At 39.2% G+C, this 17362-nt stretch overlaps 1 protein-coding gene across 2 annotated transcripts in view; it reads left to right on the top strand.

Annotated features, from left to right (window-relative positions):
• Positions 1-17362, top strand: part of si:dkey-237i9.1 (SEC14-like protein 1) — a 184266-nt gene that overhangs the window by 153118 nt on the left and 13786 nt on the right. For both annotated transcript variants that reach the window (XM_052600737.1, XM_052600739.1), the window contains one exon: positions 6693-6823. In XM_052600737.1, the coding sequence (XP_052456697.1) occupies positions 6693-6823 (131 nt within the window). The remainder of the gene's footprint in view (positions 1-6692; positions 6824-17362) is intronic.

The raw sequence follows: 17362 nt of genomic DNA on the forward strand, positions 1-17362 counted from the left end.
GGTGAACCATACCCTGGATATAAGTGCCAGTTTAACTTCGGCCCAGGGAGGCTCTCTACGATACATAAGGTATCTGAGCTGAAGATCAACTTTTATAATCTTGTGAAATTCAATTATTGATTTAATGTATGTATTTTATGTCTTTTATACATAACTGTGATAACCACAGGCAAATGCTGAACCAATTGCACGCTCACGCTTATAACATTGTGTACTATTAAAGAAGGAATTAGGGAGACTGGATCTTTTACTCCCTCCTCGACAAATAAGGAGAGAGATGTTTGGTCCAGTAATCCCTCAGAGTGTAATTTCATTATCTAGTCACTGGTGATAATACAATGTGATTTATTTAGTCACTAGGTAGTCTAACTAATATGATTGGATTATGGAGTAGCACTCTGGATAAGAATAATCAAATGTGAGACTTATTAAGTCTCAAAGGGGAGAATATGTGGAAGATTTTCATTAGTAAGATTTTAAGTAATCAAGTATATAATCAATGTGAATCTAAAACTAAAAAACAGAGAACCGACAGAAACGTAAAAGTTCTAAGAAGGAGGGCAGTTGTCATTTTTGTGGTAAAATTGGACACTGGATGAAAGAGTGTAGGAAAAGCAAGAAGACATTAAGAGAAATGAACAGCTTTACTCAGCTCCTATTCAGTCTACATACCACTATGAAGCTGCCCCTCCTCACCTCACATGACTGTTGGAGCAGCTTGCTCAAGTGTTAACTGTAAGGGCTGTGAGTGCTTAACTTCCCCAGTAATGTACAATAAAGATGAAAGATCCTTTGTAAATAAAACTACAGGAAGATGACTGTCACTTCCTTTCATTGAGAGAACGTTAAGTACACTCACAGCCTTCAAAGCTATACTACAGTACACTCCAGTCACTAACCTATTATTTTTGGGTAGTGATGTTTGTCATGACTGATGTTCCATTAGAGGATGGAGATATTGTACAGTAAAGTTTGCACACCAACTACAGGGACAGACTAGGACACACACAGACCAGTGAGGAGCTGTCACAGTGTCTGGTCTGTGTTTCCCTGGGTGTCCACTAGTTGTCTCACTTCCCCATAGTCACCCCACTTCAGGCACTAAATTTCCCACGAGCTTTTGTCCCATTCATCACTGTTAATTGCACACCTGTTATTGCACTCAGCTGTCTTCACTTTCATTGTCATCACCTGTCCATATAAACCATCTGCAGAAATGGACTGCAGAAAACAGACTTCACAGCTATTCGGACGCCATGGACTTCAAGACTTCCACTCTTATGCTACATGGTTTTCTGTGTCAACGTGTATTTTCCATGGCATATTAACTTCCACGTCATATGTTTCAACAATTATGGTTCTAAAAAGAACTATTACACCTAAGTAAATCTAGGACAAGACACAGAATAAGTTAAATGTGTTAAATGTGTAAGTTAAACAAACATTTTTTTACAACGTTTTAAATTTGTATTATGGGAGAGCTTTTAGAACTCTCAATGGGAGGACTTGGGATTACAAATTTATAAAATGTTAAATCTAGGTTCCAATGTAATAGTATGTACATCTGAGATGATCAAATCAAGCAACCCTGGTTTACTGATTGAATAAGCACCTATTGAGAGTGAGGAGTCACGTGTTGATTTGGGAGGGGTCTGAGCCGATCGGCCATGATGGTAGGACATGCTATCGGTTGCCAAGGGCAACGCCTTCAGAACTTCACAGAGGTGCGACTAAACATTCCAGAGCTCTTTAATTTTTGCCCATTTATTTTGTTGGCGGAACAGATCTACGAATAAGAGAAAGAAATGAAGTAAGGAAAGCAATGCGAAAGAAAGGCGACCTTACAGGAACAAGCTCACACCAAGCACAAAACAGTGGTGTTTGGAGAAGCTCTCAGGCATCCAAAATATCGACCCATATGAGCTCCCTGCAGTGGCACCGAGAACTGGACCATTTACCTCCATGCACACATATGGACATTGTGAATTATATTGTTTACGATGGAAGTCACCTTGCATTCACACTGTTAATGGCTTTAATCTAACCAGGACATTTCCATCTAGCAATCACACATTTAACTACCCTAGCCAACCCAGAACTGGTTTGTCCACTTTGCAGCCCCCAACACAAAAACCTGGTACAATATGTGTCATTGGGCTAAAATCAAATTATAACTAAACATACCCAGCTTTACCCTACATCAAAACATGTTGGAAACGTTTGTGTACATTGAAAATCCCGTTACAATCTAGTGTTTACGAAACAGTCGCAGTTATTTAAGTTACTTTGTCATTTTGGTCAAGAAGTGTCTGCTAAATGCAACGTGTAATTACAATACGCTAAAACGCATGTGAATAAACTTACTTTGGCCAGTACAAGGCTGTTTTCACCACCTGGAGGCTTGTAGATGACCAAATTCTGCACTCAGCCACAGCAGAAAGCCTTGTAACTTTCCAAAGACTTGTGGCTTTTAAACTCCTGCATTGTGTAGTAAGTTACACCAAAAACTAGATAATTCACAATGTCCATATATGTGCATGAAGGTCAATGGTCCAGGTCTCTGTGGCGTTCCGCTGCAGGGAGCTCGATATGCCTGAGAGCTTCACCAAATACCGCTGTTTTGAGCTTGGTGTAACCTAAAAAAAAACTGTATTCCATTGCTCCTATGTGTTCCATATGTATCGTGTGAGGTACTGGAGCAGTTTTTAACGCAGCAGTAAATTCCAGGCATGTTAAAACAGTGCAGAATTGCGAGAACCTTCTCTACTATCGAGTTAACAACCTATGTAAACAATCCTGTTTCGCCGCTGGTGTCCTGCCAACATGGCGGAGAGGGAGCTATCAAGGGGAGGGGCTCTGTGCTATGACGACAACTCCTCACTCTCAATAATGACCTTTTGTCTTTGTACTCTTCCTTGCCATTTGGCTTTTTAAGACTGACTGAATTAGCACCTATGTATTTGAATGTCACTGTTATGCTGATGAGATCAAGGCTGGGAAAATGCCAGTGTCTGGCATTTTCCTGATTCCATTTGCATACTTTGTTTAAATTGTCTCCATTAAGGACTAGTTAGACTTTTGATGACTAGAGTGCCACGTAGAGCATTCTCAATAAATAATTCTGCTGAAGATTACCCAGGAGTCTCCCAGTCTTCGCTTCTTAGTTTCCAACGATACTATTAAGTCTGGTGTGTGCAATCCTCAGCCTGGACAACATCACTTCCTCATGTCTAACTCTGCCTGAATCTGTAATCTTATTTACTTCAGGCTGTATACTGAAAAGATGTCTCCCAAAAGATTCAGTGTCCTACAAGAACTGCCATTTTTCATAAATTCTTGTTTTAATAATGCCCTTAACCTCTGCTTTGCTGTATTTTATGTCAACATCAATGTTGCTTTTACCTGCTGCTTTCTTGGCATATATATCAGCCAACTCATTCCCCTCCACCCCTATGTGGGCTGGAACCCATAAGAATGCAAATTTAATTCCGCCTTTTGCAATCCACTCATTAACTCTAAAACATCAAGTAGAATGTCTTTCCTGGACCCTGAGTGGGAATTCTGGATACTTAGAAGAGCAGAACTAGAGTCAGATGCTATGACTCTATTACCCCCATTGCTTTCTACCCATAACAGGTCAAACCATATAGCTACAAGCTCTGCAATATATACAGCCAAATCATCATTTAGCCTTTTAACTACAGCCAGCCCCAACTCAGGCACCACATGTGACACTCCCACCCTTTAATCAGTTATTTTAGATGCATCTGTAAATATGATCATGTCCTGTCTGTAGAAAGTGGAAGTTAGCTGACGTCACTGTGAAATGGGCCTATTTTCTCTGTCTCGGGAAAAGGTCCTCTGGCACAGTTTTCATATTAATGTTGTTCATCTTTTTCTATTTTTCCTTTCAATTTTAATGTTTCTTGTTGAAATGTTTTGATGTATGGTATAGTAAAAAATACTAAAATAAAAATGATTCGGGAAAAGATTGAAAGCATGGAGAGTGTCAAACACAGCACCAAATGCTAGTGGTTAGGGTAGTAAAAAATAAAGCAGCCAAAAGCCTGTGAAAGATAATCCATAGGATGAAGCATCTGCCAAACATTCTATGGATCAATTCAAGTTATGTGCACAAATAAAAGCCAAAATGTTTGTTTTTGTAGAATTTCGAAAATTTCGACATGCAAAGTGAATCGTGCACGTGACTGGACAGAAAGCGAAGCTTCACGTGATTTCTATGTACACAAGCTTCGAACCAAGGTTTCATCTTGCATGCCCATTATTAGGTGCGTTCGTCTTCACGCAGTACTGCACAAACCGATCGCAATCTGACTTGAAGCAGTTCTTCTTCTTTTCAAGTTTAATGATGGTTGGCAAACCAAGCTTAATTCCCGCCAACTATTGGATTGGAGTGTGGATAACATTATGTGATTTTAGTGACCTAAATACTGTTAATTAAATGAGTGTCTTTTAAGAAATTATATATATTACTGTTACGCTACCCAGGATATTCTCTTCATTATGTTTGTCTTTGTGTAACTGGTTATAAATAGAAGGCATGGGAAAAAAACCCAAGGAGGAATTGCTGGCAGAGTCACACAGGTGGCAATAATAACATCACTAATCCCCATGTCTCTTGCCTCCTCATTAATAAACCATCCAAAACTTGTTAGTTTTTTATGGTTATATTACCAAAAGTCACTTAAAACATTCGTAACTGGATGATTTTCCAACTGACCTTTTATGTTTGCCCAATATCTCATTCTTAACTTAGTCCATCTCATTCCTAGTGGCATAACGTCTCAACATTAAGTGATGATAACGGTGATGATCTTATTGCTCCACAACATATCCTTAATGCTTCATTCTGAATTGCCTCAATCTAACCAAGTTGAGTTTTTGAGGCAGAACTATACACCATGCTACCATAATCTATAGTTGCTCCAATTAGTGCCACGTGACTTTCGAGCGATTGCCGATATGCTCCCCATTCAGCTCCAGCTAGACATCTCATTATATTTATCAATTTTTTACATTTATCTATTATTTTCTGTATATCTACTCTGAAATTAAATTTTGAGTCCATCCATACTCCTAAAAACCTAACAACTGATGTCTTCTCCAATGTTTCTCTATATATTTTTATATTTATAGTAGGGTTTGTGTATTTTTTGAAAAACAAATTGCTTGTGTTTTTGCCATAGAGAGCCTAAAGCCCCATTTATTTGGCCAGTTTTCTATCAAATGGACAGCATTTTGGACCTTTTCCTGTACAAACTTAACATTCCTACCTCATTTCCACATTGCAGCATCATCAGCATATAAAGATTTCCCTATCCCAGGTTCTATCTGAGAAAAGATGTCATTGATCAAGTTAAACAAAATAGGACTGCTGACACTTCCTTGAGGAGAAAATTTGACTTGAAGCAGTGCATGCTGGTTAGAAATTTTGTCCGACTTGAGACGGCGCCGACGCAACATGACTGTCACGTTTTGGCATCAAAGTACATCGAGAGAGTTTTGAGAGCAGCCAGCTGACTCAGCCGCCACAGTTTCTCCAGAGCAGTATCACTGGTGACGACACAGCTGTTTCACGATTGGCCAGATTCACCACATGACAACAATCACATGTTTCAGGTTAGCCAATAGTGGCAACAAATCTGTGTATTTAGAACAGTAAAAGCATTTTTGTATTGTAGTCGCAATGTTGTATAGACCAATTTTAGGTTTGTAAACATTCGGGATGTATGCATCATGGTCGCAGAAAACCCAGCGAATAGCCTCTGCGGATAGAGAATTACATGGATATGCTATAAAATTGTTAGGTTTAAAAAGCTTGCCGATTATATTGATTAGATGTCATTTTCAAAATTTCCATTGCATATGACAAGAGCTTGCCACTCAGCAATAAGCACTGTTATTCAATGAAATTGACATTAGATAATGGTATAGTCTTACAGATTCGAAACATAGATGACGTTTTTTTTGTGTGTGTGCAGAGACTATCTAGTGGCAGAAAATGACAGTTTAAACTGGAATAAAAGAATAATAATAAAAGAATTTGATTTCATATTTTAAGATTCTGACTTTATTCTCGCAGTTCTGGTATTATATCTCAGTTCTAATAAGGAAAAACAACCAAATTCCCTTTTGCTATTTTAAAGACAGAAAAACGACTGGGTGCATTGTCTAAACGGGTTGTCCCCATTCTCTTAATGCATAATGCGTGTTTTTTGGGCATAATGTGCAATAAACCAATCAGAGTCTCATCTTCCATTCCCTTTAAGAGCCAGTTGCACTCATGCCATGACGGATTTGCTATTTACACGGCTGAATTTAGCAAGCGCAAAGACATAACATGTCTCCGAGATGAAACGGAACTGCAAATAGATTACATAGCCTAATTGTGAGGGATAGCCTAATCTACATGCGATGACTATCCATTACGACATATATATATATATATATATATATATATATATATATATACATTTTGTGACACGTGTCCCGAGCTCTCATCAGCGTTGACCTGGAGACTGAGCAGGCACACCCTGCACCTGCTCATCATGGGCTGAGCGGCCACACCTGCGCCCCATCAGCCGCTGCTCATTTAAACCCCGCAAGTGGACGCAGAGGAGAGAGATGTCTCTGCAAGACTCGGCTAACCCTTTCTTTCATTGTGCCCGCAGAGAGCAGCATGTGACCGCTAGCCCCAAAGCCCACGGGAGTTCAGCGAGGAGACCACATCCTGGTGCTGGTGCCCACAGTCGCCTGCAAGTTCTTGGCCACCCGGCAAGGTCCCTATACAGTCACAGAAAAGGTCGGTCCCATTACGTACCATGTGCGGCAACCCGCCTTATAATTTTTTTTCTCAAAAAACGCCAGTGCGCCTTATAATCCAGAGCGCCTTAACATGGATCAAGGCGCTCTGTCAAAATGTTGACATTCCCTTTAGCACAGCTCCATCTAGTGGATGCATAACGCAAACCCAGTCAAACATTTGACTGCAGTATCTTCTATTTTATGCGCCTTATAATCCGATGTGCCCTATATATATGAAAACAGTTCTAAAATAGGCCATTAATTGAAGGTGCGCCTTATAATCCGGTGTGCCTTGTAGTGTGGAAAATACGGTAAATATTATATCAATTGCCTCTTTTTATCTTTTTGATCCGATGACAACGCACTAATATTTTCAGAGTCACTTAATTGCGAAACAGGAAACTCATGAATAATCATGTTTGCTCTGCCCAGTGACACCAAATATCTCAGAAACCGAAAATTTCAGAACATCGGCCACTCCACTTAGATTGGCGAAGGCATCATTACTGATGATGCTGTTCGTCAAGGCCACAAACACATTTAACCTGTCCAAAACCAAATGGCTTATGAGTAAAAGGAAATCTGTACCATATGAACTGTCATCAACTTGCTGCGCGAGTGTCAAAATGTCCTCCACAATTTCACCAATTACTTCCATTTTTTTACTTCCACAATTGCATTTGCATTTGGATTGTCACATTTTATGCGTCCATAAATTGAAAACGCAATTGCAAATTGCTTAATTGTCTTGCGAGATCAGGCAACACTGGTCTATTGAGTCATGTTTATCATACAATACTGATTAAAGCATATATACCCCCACTTTATTAGGGCCCGAGCACCGAGGTGTGAGGACCCTCTTGTATCTGCTTTGTTTATTATTAGGGCCCGAGCACCGAAGGTGTGAGGACCCTATTGTATCTGCTCCGTTTATTAGGGCTCAAGCCTGGAGGGCGAGAGCCCTATTGTTTTCCTTAGGATTATTTGTTGTTATTATTATTATTATTATTATTATTAGGGCTCAAGCCCAAAGGGCTAGAGGCCTATTGTTTTTCTAAGGATTATTCTTATTAGGGCTCAAGCCCAAAGGGCGAGAGGCCTATTGTTTTCCTTGGGATTATTCTTATTAGGGCTGAAACCCAAAGGGCAAGAGGCCTATTGTTTTCCTTAGGATCATTCCTATTATTAGGGCTCAATTCCAAAGGGCGAGAGGCCTATTGTTCTTCTAAGAATTATTCTTATTAGGGCCTTCTTATTTTTATCTGCTATGTTTATTAGGGGCCAAGCACCGAAGGTGCGTAGGCACCTATTGTAATCGTTGGTGTTATTCTTATTTTTCTTCTGTTTCTTCTGCCGCAAGTCTATGGCAGCCCATAGAACCGATTGCGGGAAAGTTGTATAATTTGGCACACTGATAGAGGACAGTCCCAACATTAACTATAGCAAATTTGAAGTCTCTAACTTAGGGGTGTAACGGTTCACAAAATTCACGGTTCGGTTCGATACGATACACTGATGTCACGGTTCGGTTCGGTACGTTTTAGATACAGCAAAATGTAAAAACGTCTCAACTTTTCAGAATGCCACAAGCGCACCGCAGGTCATGTGACAAGAACTAACCAATCAGCTTCATCCTTTCCCGTAACAACGTTAAAAGCTCAGCCAAGATGAAGGAACAGCTAATCATAGTTGTATCTGGATTGCAATTTTGAAATAAATTTAGTAACAGAGCTAATGCAAGCGATTTTTAGATCTGCAAATCCATTTATCCTTTGCTGAAATTTCTGCGTCTTCGTGGAGAGAGCACGTCATTGTTGCTTAGCAAAGACAGACGCCTCAGGAGCGCTTCTGCCTGAGCGCTTTGGAAAGGAGGAGAAAGACGCGCCTAGCGTTTTCCACGCGTTTTTAGGCTCGATATGTGAATGGCCCCTAAGGCGCTCGCTCACTCAGTACGCGCTGAAGGCTCGTTGCAAAATGTCTAATGCATTTAACAGACCAGAAATAGAAGATCCTGCAATAACCAACAGGTCTGGTGTTTGGGTGCACTTTGGATTCCCTGTAAGCTATAATGGTGATGATAGAATGAATGGTAAATAGTAAGGTCTCATATCCGCGGCTATAATGTAAATGTGATGTAAATGTAGTCTTTTGCCCTGTTTGAATCAGTTGGAAATGTCTGTCTAAATGCTGCGGGGATAGTTTGTTGCGTGTATGTTTCTCCTTTTTTCGTCTTTCCCCAGATACGTAAATGAGTTGACATGTTTCAAGTATTCCCGCTGGTGTTTTTTTTTTTTTTTTGTTTTTTTTTTTGTTGCTGGTGTCATGTACCCTATTGTCATGTAGCAGATGCGACATACCGTTGTTTTTTTATCCACCAATCTCTTGCCACTCTCTTGCCATCACCATTATAGCTTAAAGGGAATCCAAAGTGCACCCAAACACCAGACCTGTTGGTTATTGGAGGATCTTCTATTTCTGGTCTGTTAAACGCATTGGCCATTTTGCAACGAGCCTTCAGCGCGTACTGAGTGAGCGAGCGCCTGACTGAGTAGCCTAACATAAACATATAACTATAAGTTGGTGTTTTTTTCTTCTTCGGGGGCGTCAGGGGCGTTGCCTGTTACATTGTTTGGGTTATTGGGCCACCTTGTTGAACGCATATTATTATATTTCTCTTTTTTTTTTTTTTAAATATAATTAATTAGTCCAACGAACCATTCGGTACATAATGCGTACCGCGTAAGGTGTCAGGAAAGGGAACAGGACCCAACTGCGATAGAATGAATGAGACGTTTTTATTGAGAAACTCAGAGGACTTAGTCCGTAGGAGCACGAGACAGTCAGCACTCTGCATAAACAGCCAGCTTGAAGATCCCTACGGCGATAGCCGCACAGCAGCGAGGAACAGGTGGCAGATCAGCGCTGGAAAGCCGAAGCGTCCGAAGGCAATGAACAGGTGGGTAGAGACAGCCGCCTGGTTGATGAGGACTACTGAGTACGAGGGGCAAAGCAGGGAAAAAAAAAAAAAAAAAAAAAAGCAGGAACAGCAGGTCGACTAGATAGAGAAAAGACACAAAAACGGAGTCAGGCAAACTATGACAAGCAACAAGAAGCTTACTGTAGCAACGCTTACGGACTGACACAAGATAACAAACACAAGGGGATGATAAAGGGAAGATAATCAGAGTAAGACAGGGTGCAGGTGAGGGAGAAAACGTTAACAGGGATAACAAGAGGGGCGGAGAAAACATAGCGGGAATAGTGAAACACCTGGCGAGCCAGCAAAACCCAAATCACGTTCTCCAGGACAGAAAAAACCTCAACCCCCACTGAGATCATGACAGTAAGGTTCAATACGAATACGCGTATCGTTACACCCCTACTCTAACTACAACTCCCTAGCGCCACCACTTGTCCAAAGTTTCAATATTTTTATGCTAATAACTTTTGAACCGTAAGCCAGAAAAATAAAATTTTTCCAATAATTGAATCCTTGGCTCATGTCAAGTCGAATGAACCCCAAAATTAAAAAATCACAAGGTTTAGTTTTTTTTTCTATTTTAAATTTTTCGAAAAACCTTTTTCAGCTCGTCCTAGACGGTTAGTCCGATTTTCACAAAAATTGGATCAGATCATCTTCAGACCATGCTGGCAAAAATTTATGTAATTCAAATTGATTCGTCCAACCGTTGATGAATGACACGTGAACAAATTCTTCTTTGGAAGGCGGGAGATGAACTGCTCCAGTACCACCGCGTTGATGATGGATTCGGCGTCGCCGTCCCCGGCCAACAGCCATTTGCGGCACGAGTCCCGGAGCTGCTGCGCCAACAAAAAGGGTCAGCCCGCCTCGGCCAGCTCCAGCGACTGGAAGCGCTGGCGATGTTGTTCTGGGCTGAGGCCCACCCTCTGGAGGATGGCTAGTCTGAGGTCGGCGTAGACCAGGAGGTTCGGGACGGGTAGTTGTTGGGCCACCTTCTGGGCCTCCCCCAACATCAGAGGGATCACCCGTACGGGCCAGCTGTCCACCGGCCACCCACATGCCTCCGTTGTCCGTTTGAACAATTCGAGGAAAGCCTCCGGGTCGTCAGCGGGTCCCATCTTGGTGAGCGGCATGTGAGGGGGCGGGGTGCTGGGGGAGTCCGTCCCCATCCGACCCTCCCGGTCCAGCAAGCTCCGGACCAGCTCGCGGTCCTCCTGCTGGACCCACATCATCGCCTGGAACCGGTGGTCTTGGTCGGCCCGCAGGTCCAGCAGGGCTTGGTGGTGTTCTTGGTGCAGGCCCGCGAGCGATGAGATGATGTCCGCAAATGGCGAGGCTGATGTAGCTGACGGAGTCTGCATGGCGAACGCTCTCCTTCCTCCCGGGTTTCGGCACCAGTGTAACGATGGTTCGATCAGGGTAGAGGAAGGAGACCAGAGTCGGCGTACGGGGCTCGTGAGAGGCTTTATTCTTTACAAAAACAAACAAATAAACAAGCGCGGCAGGTGCGCGCACTCTCTAAAAAAACTTTGTCTAAAAAAACTACTGCGTCTGTCTGGCTCGACCGCTCTCCAGCTTCACGCCCTCACGAGTCCTCGTCTCTCTCTCATTTCGCCAGCTGTCGCACTCTTTAAATGCGGGTTCCCCACGCCAATCACTGAAACGAGATCCAGGTGTTACTTGTTTCTCACCTGAACCACTTATCGCAGCTCGTCTCTTCACTCGCTCTCCCGTTGCAGACTTCGCTAAACCACGCCTCTGCCACATGAACATAAACTGTTGAGAAATAAATCTGAAGTGGATCTACTGGATTTGAATATTAAAGTGACTGCATTTACCAGCTGCTTCTGTCTTCAATTTTAATCTATATTAAAAAAAGGAAACTCATTCGCTTTTTTTATGTGTGTACGTATTTATTTATTTATTATTTTGCTTTAAAAAGAATTAATCTATATTTAATTAAATCAATTACATTTTAATTTACATTTGATTTGTCAATTTCTGCATCTAAACGCCTAAAAACCTAAAACATGCTCTAACAATTTCTTTATGTCCAATTTATCTGGTGTACACACTTTTATTTTCATAATAAACTTGTTTGTTAGATTATAGACAGTTACAGTGGTCTATAATAAATATTAACAGGTTTTATTCAAGCTGTTTAGAATGATTGCAGTAGGCTAATTTTTTTAAATGTAAATCCAAAAAAATAAATTTAATAAATAAATAAAAAACATTGGAAAACAATAACTGTTGTACTTTTTTATACATTTTGTCAGTGCTTTAAGTGGCCCAAAAGAGGTGCCGGTACTCTATTATAGCCAACAAAAAAATATATATATATATTTTCTTTTTCTTTTTTTTTCTTTTTTTTTTTTATGATTCCCCTCATCCCCTGAGGTAACAACAACTATATTGAAGGGCTTTTATATACAGCAGTCAACAGGCGACCTTATTAATAATAAATCCTTTTATTAGTTTGTGGATTTGCTTGAGCTAAAAAGAACTACTGAACATAAATAAAATGTGCAAAAGGATTTTGAAAAAATACCCTAAAGAGCTACTGGATTACTGCATTCAAACTTCCAAAATGACTCAAATGATTCGCGAACCCGCTACGAACTCCCGAACTGATTCAAATGATTCGCGTTCCCCAAACTGACTCAAATGATTCTCGAACCCGCTTTGAACTCCCGAACTGACTCAAATGATTCGCAAACCCGCTACGAACTCCCGAACTGATGGAACCGGGAAGATGGCGGTCCTTGCAGTCGCATCTCACTGAGCTCCTCGAGAAGTCCCGATGTTATAGTTAACAAAAAAAGAAAAATGCACTATTAGCTGCCATTTGTCCAATTCTCAGCACGAAAATGAAGAAAAACAACAGCGGAAAGTCTCCGGCGCAAAAAAATCTCGCATTTGAAAGCTGTGTGAAGACAAATGAACACGGCTATGCAGATATGGCTAACGTTAGCAAGAACAAACGAGGGCCGACAACCCCAACGGAAACCCCCGAAAAAACACACCTGGAGAAGAAAACGAAAGGTATGTCTCAAGAAGAAGCAAACACCGAGACCATACTGAATGCTATCAACTCTCTCGGTCAACGTGTAGACGACCGCATGGAAGAATTTAGTACGCAGTTGCAACAGCACAGCTCCATGCTAGCTTCTATTGCTAAATCGGTGCACTTCAACGCAGAAGAGCTAAAAGAGTGTAAAACTAAAATAAAACACCTGGAAAAGAAATTGGAGACACTGACTAAAGAAAATGAAGACATGAGGGGTCGGGTATTGAACAATGACAGATACAAAAGACGGTGGTGCCTGCACATCAAAGGGAAAAAAGAAACGGCCAATGAAAACATAAGAGAGGAGGTGGTGGAGCTTCTTCGTAGGATTGCACCGGACCTGGCGGTAAAGATGGATGAAGCGGTCGACGTTGTCCACAGAGTGGGAAGATTGATTGACAACCGGCAACGACAAATAATCATTTTATTTGTGAGACGAGCAGTGAGAGATGACATATGGAGGCGAACAAAAACTTCTCCAATCTGCAAAGAAGAGGGGATTCGCTTTACTGAAGATCTGACTCAAGAGGATTGGCGTTCCAGACAGGCTCTCTGGCCCAAAATCGACCAGGCTAGAAAGGAAGGAAAGGCTGCAGGCTTCAGGGGCCCGTTTGGATTCATCGAAGGCAAGCGTATTATGGAGGACACTTAAGTTAGGGGCTGAGACTAAAGCTTAAATGAATACGTAGTGGACAGATCAGGTGATGGGACTTCTACCTCAACGTTTTTACTCCACCTCCCTACATTTTTTTTTTTTTTCCTTCACAAAAAGTTAATTTGCTCATGTGTTCTGTATTTCAGTTAAATACTGACTTTTCTTTTATTTCTTTTAATACAAGGGGACTTAAAGACTCCGTTAAGCGAAAAGCTATCTTTTTGTTTTGCAAAGGGCAACAAGCACATTGCACCTTTCTTCAAGAGACTCACTCTGATATATCTGATGTTAAGTTTTGGTCACAACAATGGGGAGATAAAATTCTCTTCAGTCATGGGACAAATCGGTCGGCTGGAGTTGCCATATGTTTCAACAGATGCCCTGATAAGATTCTGGGTGAAAAAGCAGACAAGGAGGGACATTGGGTAACCTGTGCTTTGGAAATTGATACTAATCTCGTTATTCTAATTAACATATATGGTTATAACAACGATAATAAAAAAAATAAAAATTTGTTACATCAGATATCAGAAGTAATCATAGAACTAAAAGCAAAATTCCCCACAGATCATATTATTGTTGGAGGGGATTTCAATTTAGCTCCTGATGAGTGGATGGATAGATGGCCTTCCAAGTTATTGAGAGAACATAGAAACACAATTTTGGAAGCTTTTGCTAATAATAACCAATTGATAGACATCTGGAGAAGTTTACATAGTGGGGTGAAACAGTTTACCTGGCATAAACCTAATGGTCAAAACAAATCACGAATTGATTATTGGTTGATATCAAACTCAATATCAGATAATGTCACAGAAACAGAAATTGCTAACTGTCCTTTAAGTGATCATTGTATTATTAACCTGAAAATTGGAAACCGTAATAAAAATAACAAACCGAAAGATTATTGGAAATTTAACTCTCAGTTACTAAAAAACTCAGAGTTTTGTCGTTCCATTAAAAAAATTATTTTTGATATAAAAAATGATAATACATTAGACACATCTATACTAAAATGGGAATTTCTGAAATTTAGTATTATTTTATTAGTATTATTTTTATATTCAATAACGTTTGGTAAAAAAGTGAATAAAGAAAAGAAAGCACAAGAAGCAACAGTGGTTAAAGAACTCATGACACTTTATAGTAAATCAGATTGGAGTGAAGAGGACAAAGAAAAATTAAGTAATTTGCAATCCAAATTGGATAGAATGTATATAGATAAAGCTAAAGGTGCATATATTAGATCCAGGGCCCGGTGGATTGAAGAAGGAGAAAAGAATACTGCATACTTCTGCAAATTAGAAAAACGCAGACAAGAATATAATTCGATTTGTAGTCTAACGGTTGATGGAGAGGAATGTACAGAACCCAAACACATTGAAAAAGAAGTTTTCAGTTTTTATAGGAATCTTTATAAATCTTCCTACTGCGATCAAGATGCCTCATCTTTTTTTGATAAAATTAACAACTTGATTCCTATTATTGATGAACATTTTAAAGAAGTTTGTGATGAGGAACTAAAAATTGTAGAGTTTGACTATGCTATAAAAAAAAATGGCGTCTGATCTTTCGCCAGGAGCAGACGGTATTACAACTAACTTCTATAAACACTTTTGGGAAGATTTAAAGCACCTATTGTTTCAGGCTATAAATGAATGTATTAATCAAAAAGAACTGATGGAAACGATGAAACAAGGAATAATAAAACTGATTCCAAAACCTGGAAAAGATAAGAAAATATTAAATAATTTAAGACCTATTACACTGTTGAATACAGACTACAAGATTCTAACAACAGTTTTGGCAGAAAGATTAAAGACGGGTATATCTAAATTAATCAGCCCAACACAATCTGGTTTTCTTAAAGGAAGATCCATCCATAATAACATCCGCCTGGTCCTGGATCTTATGGATTATAATTATTTAATTAAGGAAGATGGTTTTATCTTTTTTTTGGATTTCCATAAAGCATTCGATTCAGTGGAACATTTATTTATTGTTAACACCCTGAGACACTTTGGCTTTGGAAATAAGTTTCTTGATATGATCACTATGTTACATACAGATATTAATAGCTGTGTTTCCCTTTCAGAAGGTACATGTCCTAGATTTAAGGTTGAACGGGGAATAAGACAGGGCTGTAGTATTTCTCCTCTTTTATTCATTGCAGTGACTGAACTACTAGCAATTGCGGTTAAAAATTCGAATATTAAAGGTTTAGAGATAAACAACCATAAGTTACTCATAAGTCAGCTCGCTGATGATACAACTCTGTTTTTACAAAATAAGGAACAAATACCAGTGGCTGTAAAGGTAATAGAGCGGTTTTCACAAGCATCGGGCCTATATCTGAATCTGAGTAAATGTGAACTGATGAGCATTCATAACTGCGCTGAATCCTCACTATATAATATACCAGTCAAAAATGACATTAGATATCTAGGTATTTGGATTACCAAATCATCAGAAACAAGTGAAAAAAAGAATATTCAAGATAATATTGATAAATGTGGAAAAACACTAAACAGTTGGCTACAAAGAGATTTAACATTATTTGGAAGAACGATGTTGACCAAGATTGAATCTATTTCCAGACTGATATATCCATCCTACTCTCTTGCTATTTCTCCAAAGTTAATTAAAGAAATTAATAGAATAAATTTTAATTTTATTTGGAAAAATAAACATCACTATATAAGAAAAGGGGATCTGATAAAAAATTATGAGGAAGGTGGTATAAAAGCAATCGATTTTGAAATTATGAATGGAATATTGAAAATTAAATGGCTCCAATCTTTTTTGAGGAATGGTGAAGAGATATGGTTCTCCTTACCGGCATATATCTTTGATAAAGTGGGAGGTATTAAATTTTTATTAACATGTGACTTTGAAATATCTAAATTGCCTATAAAACTTTCAACTTTTCATCAGCAGGTTTTGTTACAGTGGAAACTGATGTTTAAACATAACTTCAGTCCCCACAATGTTCCATTATGGAACAACAGAGTTATATTGTGTAGAAGGAAATCTATGTTTCTGAAAGACTGGTGGGAAAAGCAAATATGGTCAATTGTTCACATATTGGATGAAAATGGTAATATTCTTGAATTGGAGGAATTTAATTCTAAATATAATATTAACTGCTCAATTGTGGATTACAACAAAGTAATACAGAACATTCCATAGGTCCTTATTCATGCAATAAAGAATAATTTTTTAAACATTGCATCACCAAGACTACACAAAATTAAAATCGATTATGTAAACCTGGTAGATACAAAATGTAATAATAAATTCCTTAAGCAAACTCTTGTTAACATTTTGTACCCGGGTAGAACAAAAAGCACTCTATTCTTTCTTGGTTAAAACAAATCAGAAATATCTTCAATTAGAACAAAATTCCTAAAATATCCAATTCCTCCTAAATTTAAGGAAGTACATTTTAAAACCAATTGTCATATCTGCAACATTAATGTTGAAACAACAGAACACCTGTTTTATGAATGTCAACCGGTTCAGAATTTATGGAAATCTCTTCACAACCTGTTGTCCTCCAGATCTATAAACATAGATTTCTTTTCATATCAAAACATTCAGATGGGTGTAATTCTACAAAATAAAAATGATGAATTTTTGGTCAATAATCTAATTATAGCAACACAATATTATATACATAAATGTCGATTTGCTAAGTCCTCCCCCATATGGTCTGCACTTAAAAATGAACTTTTGCTGTTCCAAAACTGTCTCATAAAGGTTGAGAATGCCCATGCTAAAAAATTGCATAAACATTTAATAACACTTCAGATATGCTGAGTCCCTTTTA

The sequence above is a fragment of the Carassius gibelio genome, chromosome A6 (assembly GCF_023724105.1).
Source record: "Carassius gibelio isolate Cgi1373 ecotype wild population from Czech Republic chromosome A6, carGib1.2-hapl.c, whole genome shotgun sequence".
Lineage (NCBI taxonomy): Eukaryota > Metazoa > Chordata > Actinopteri > Cypriniformes > Cyprinidae > Carassius > Carassius gibelio.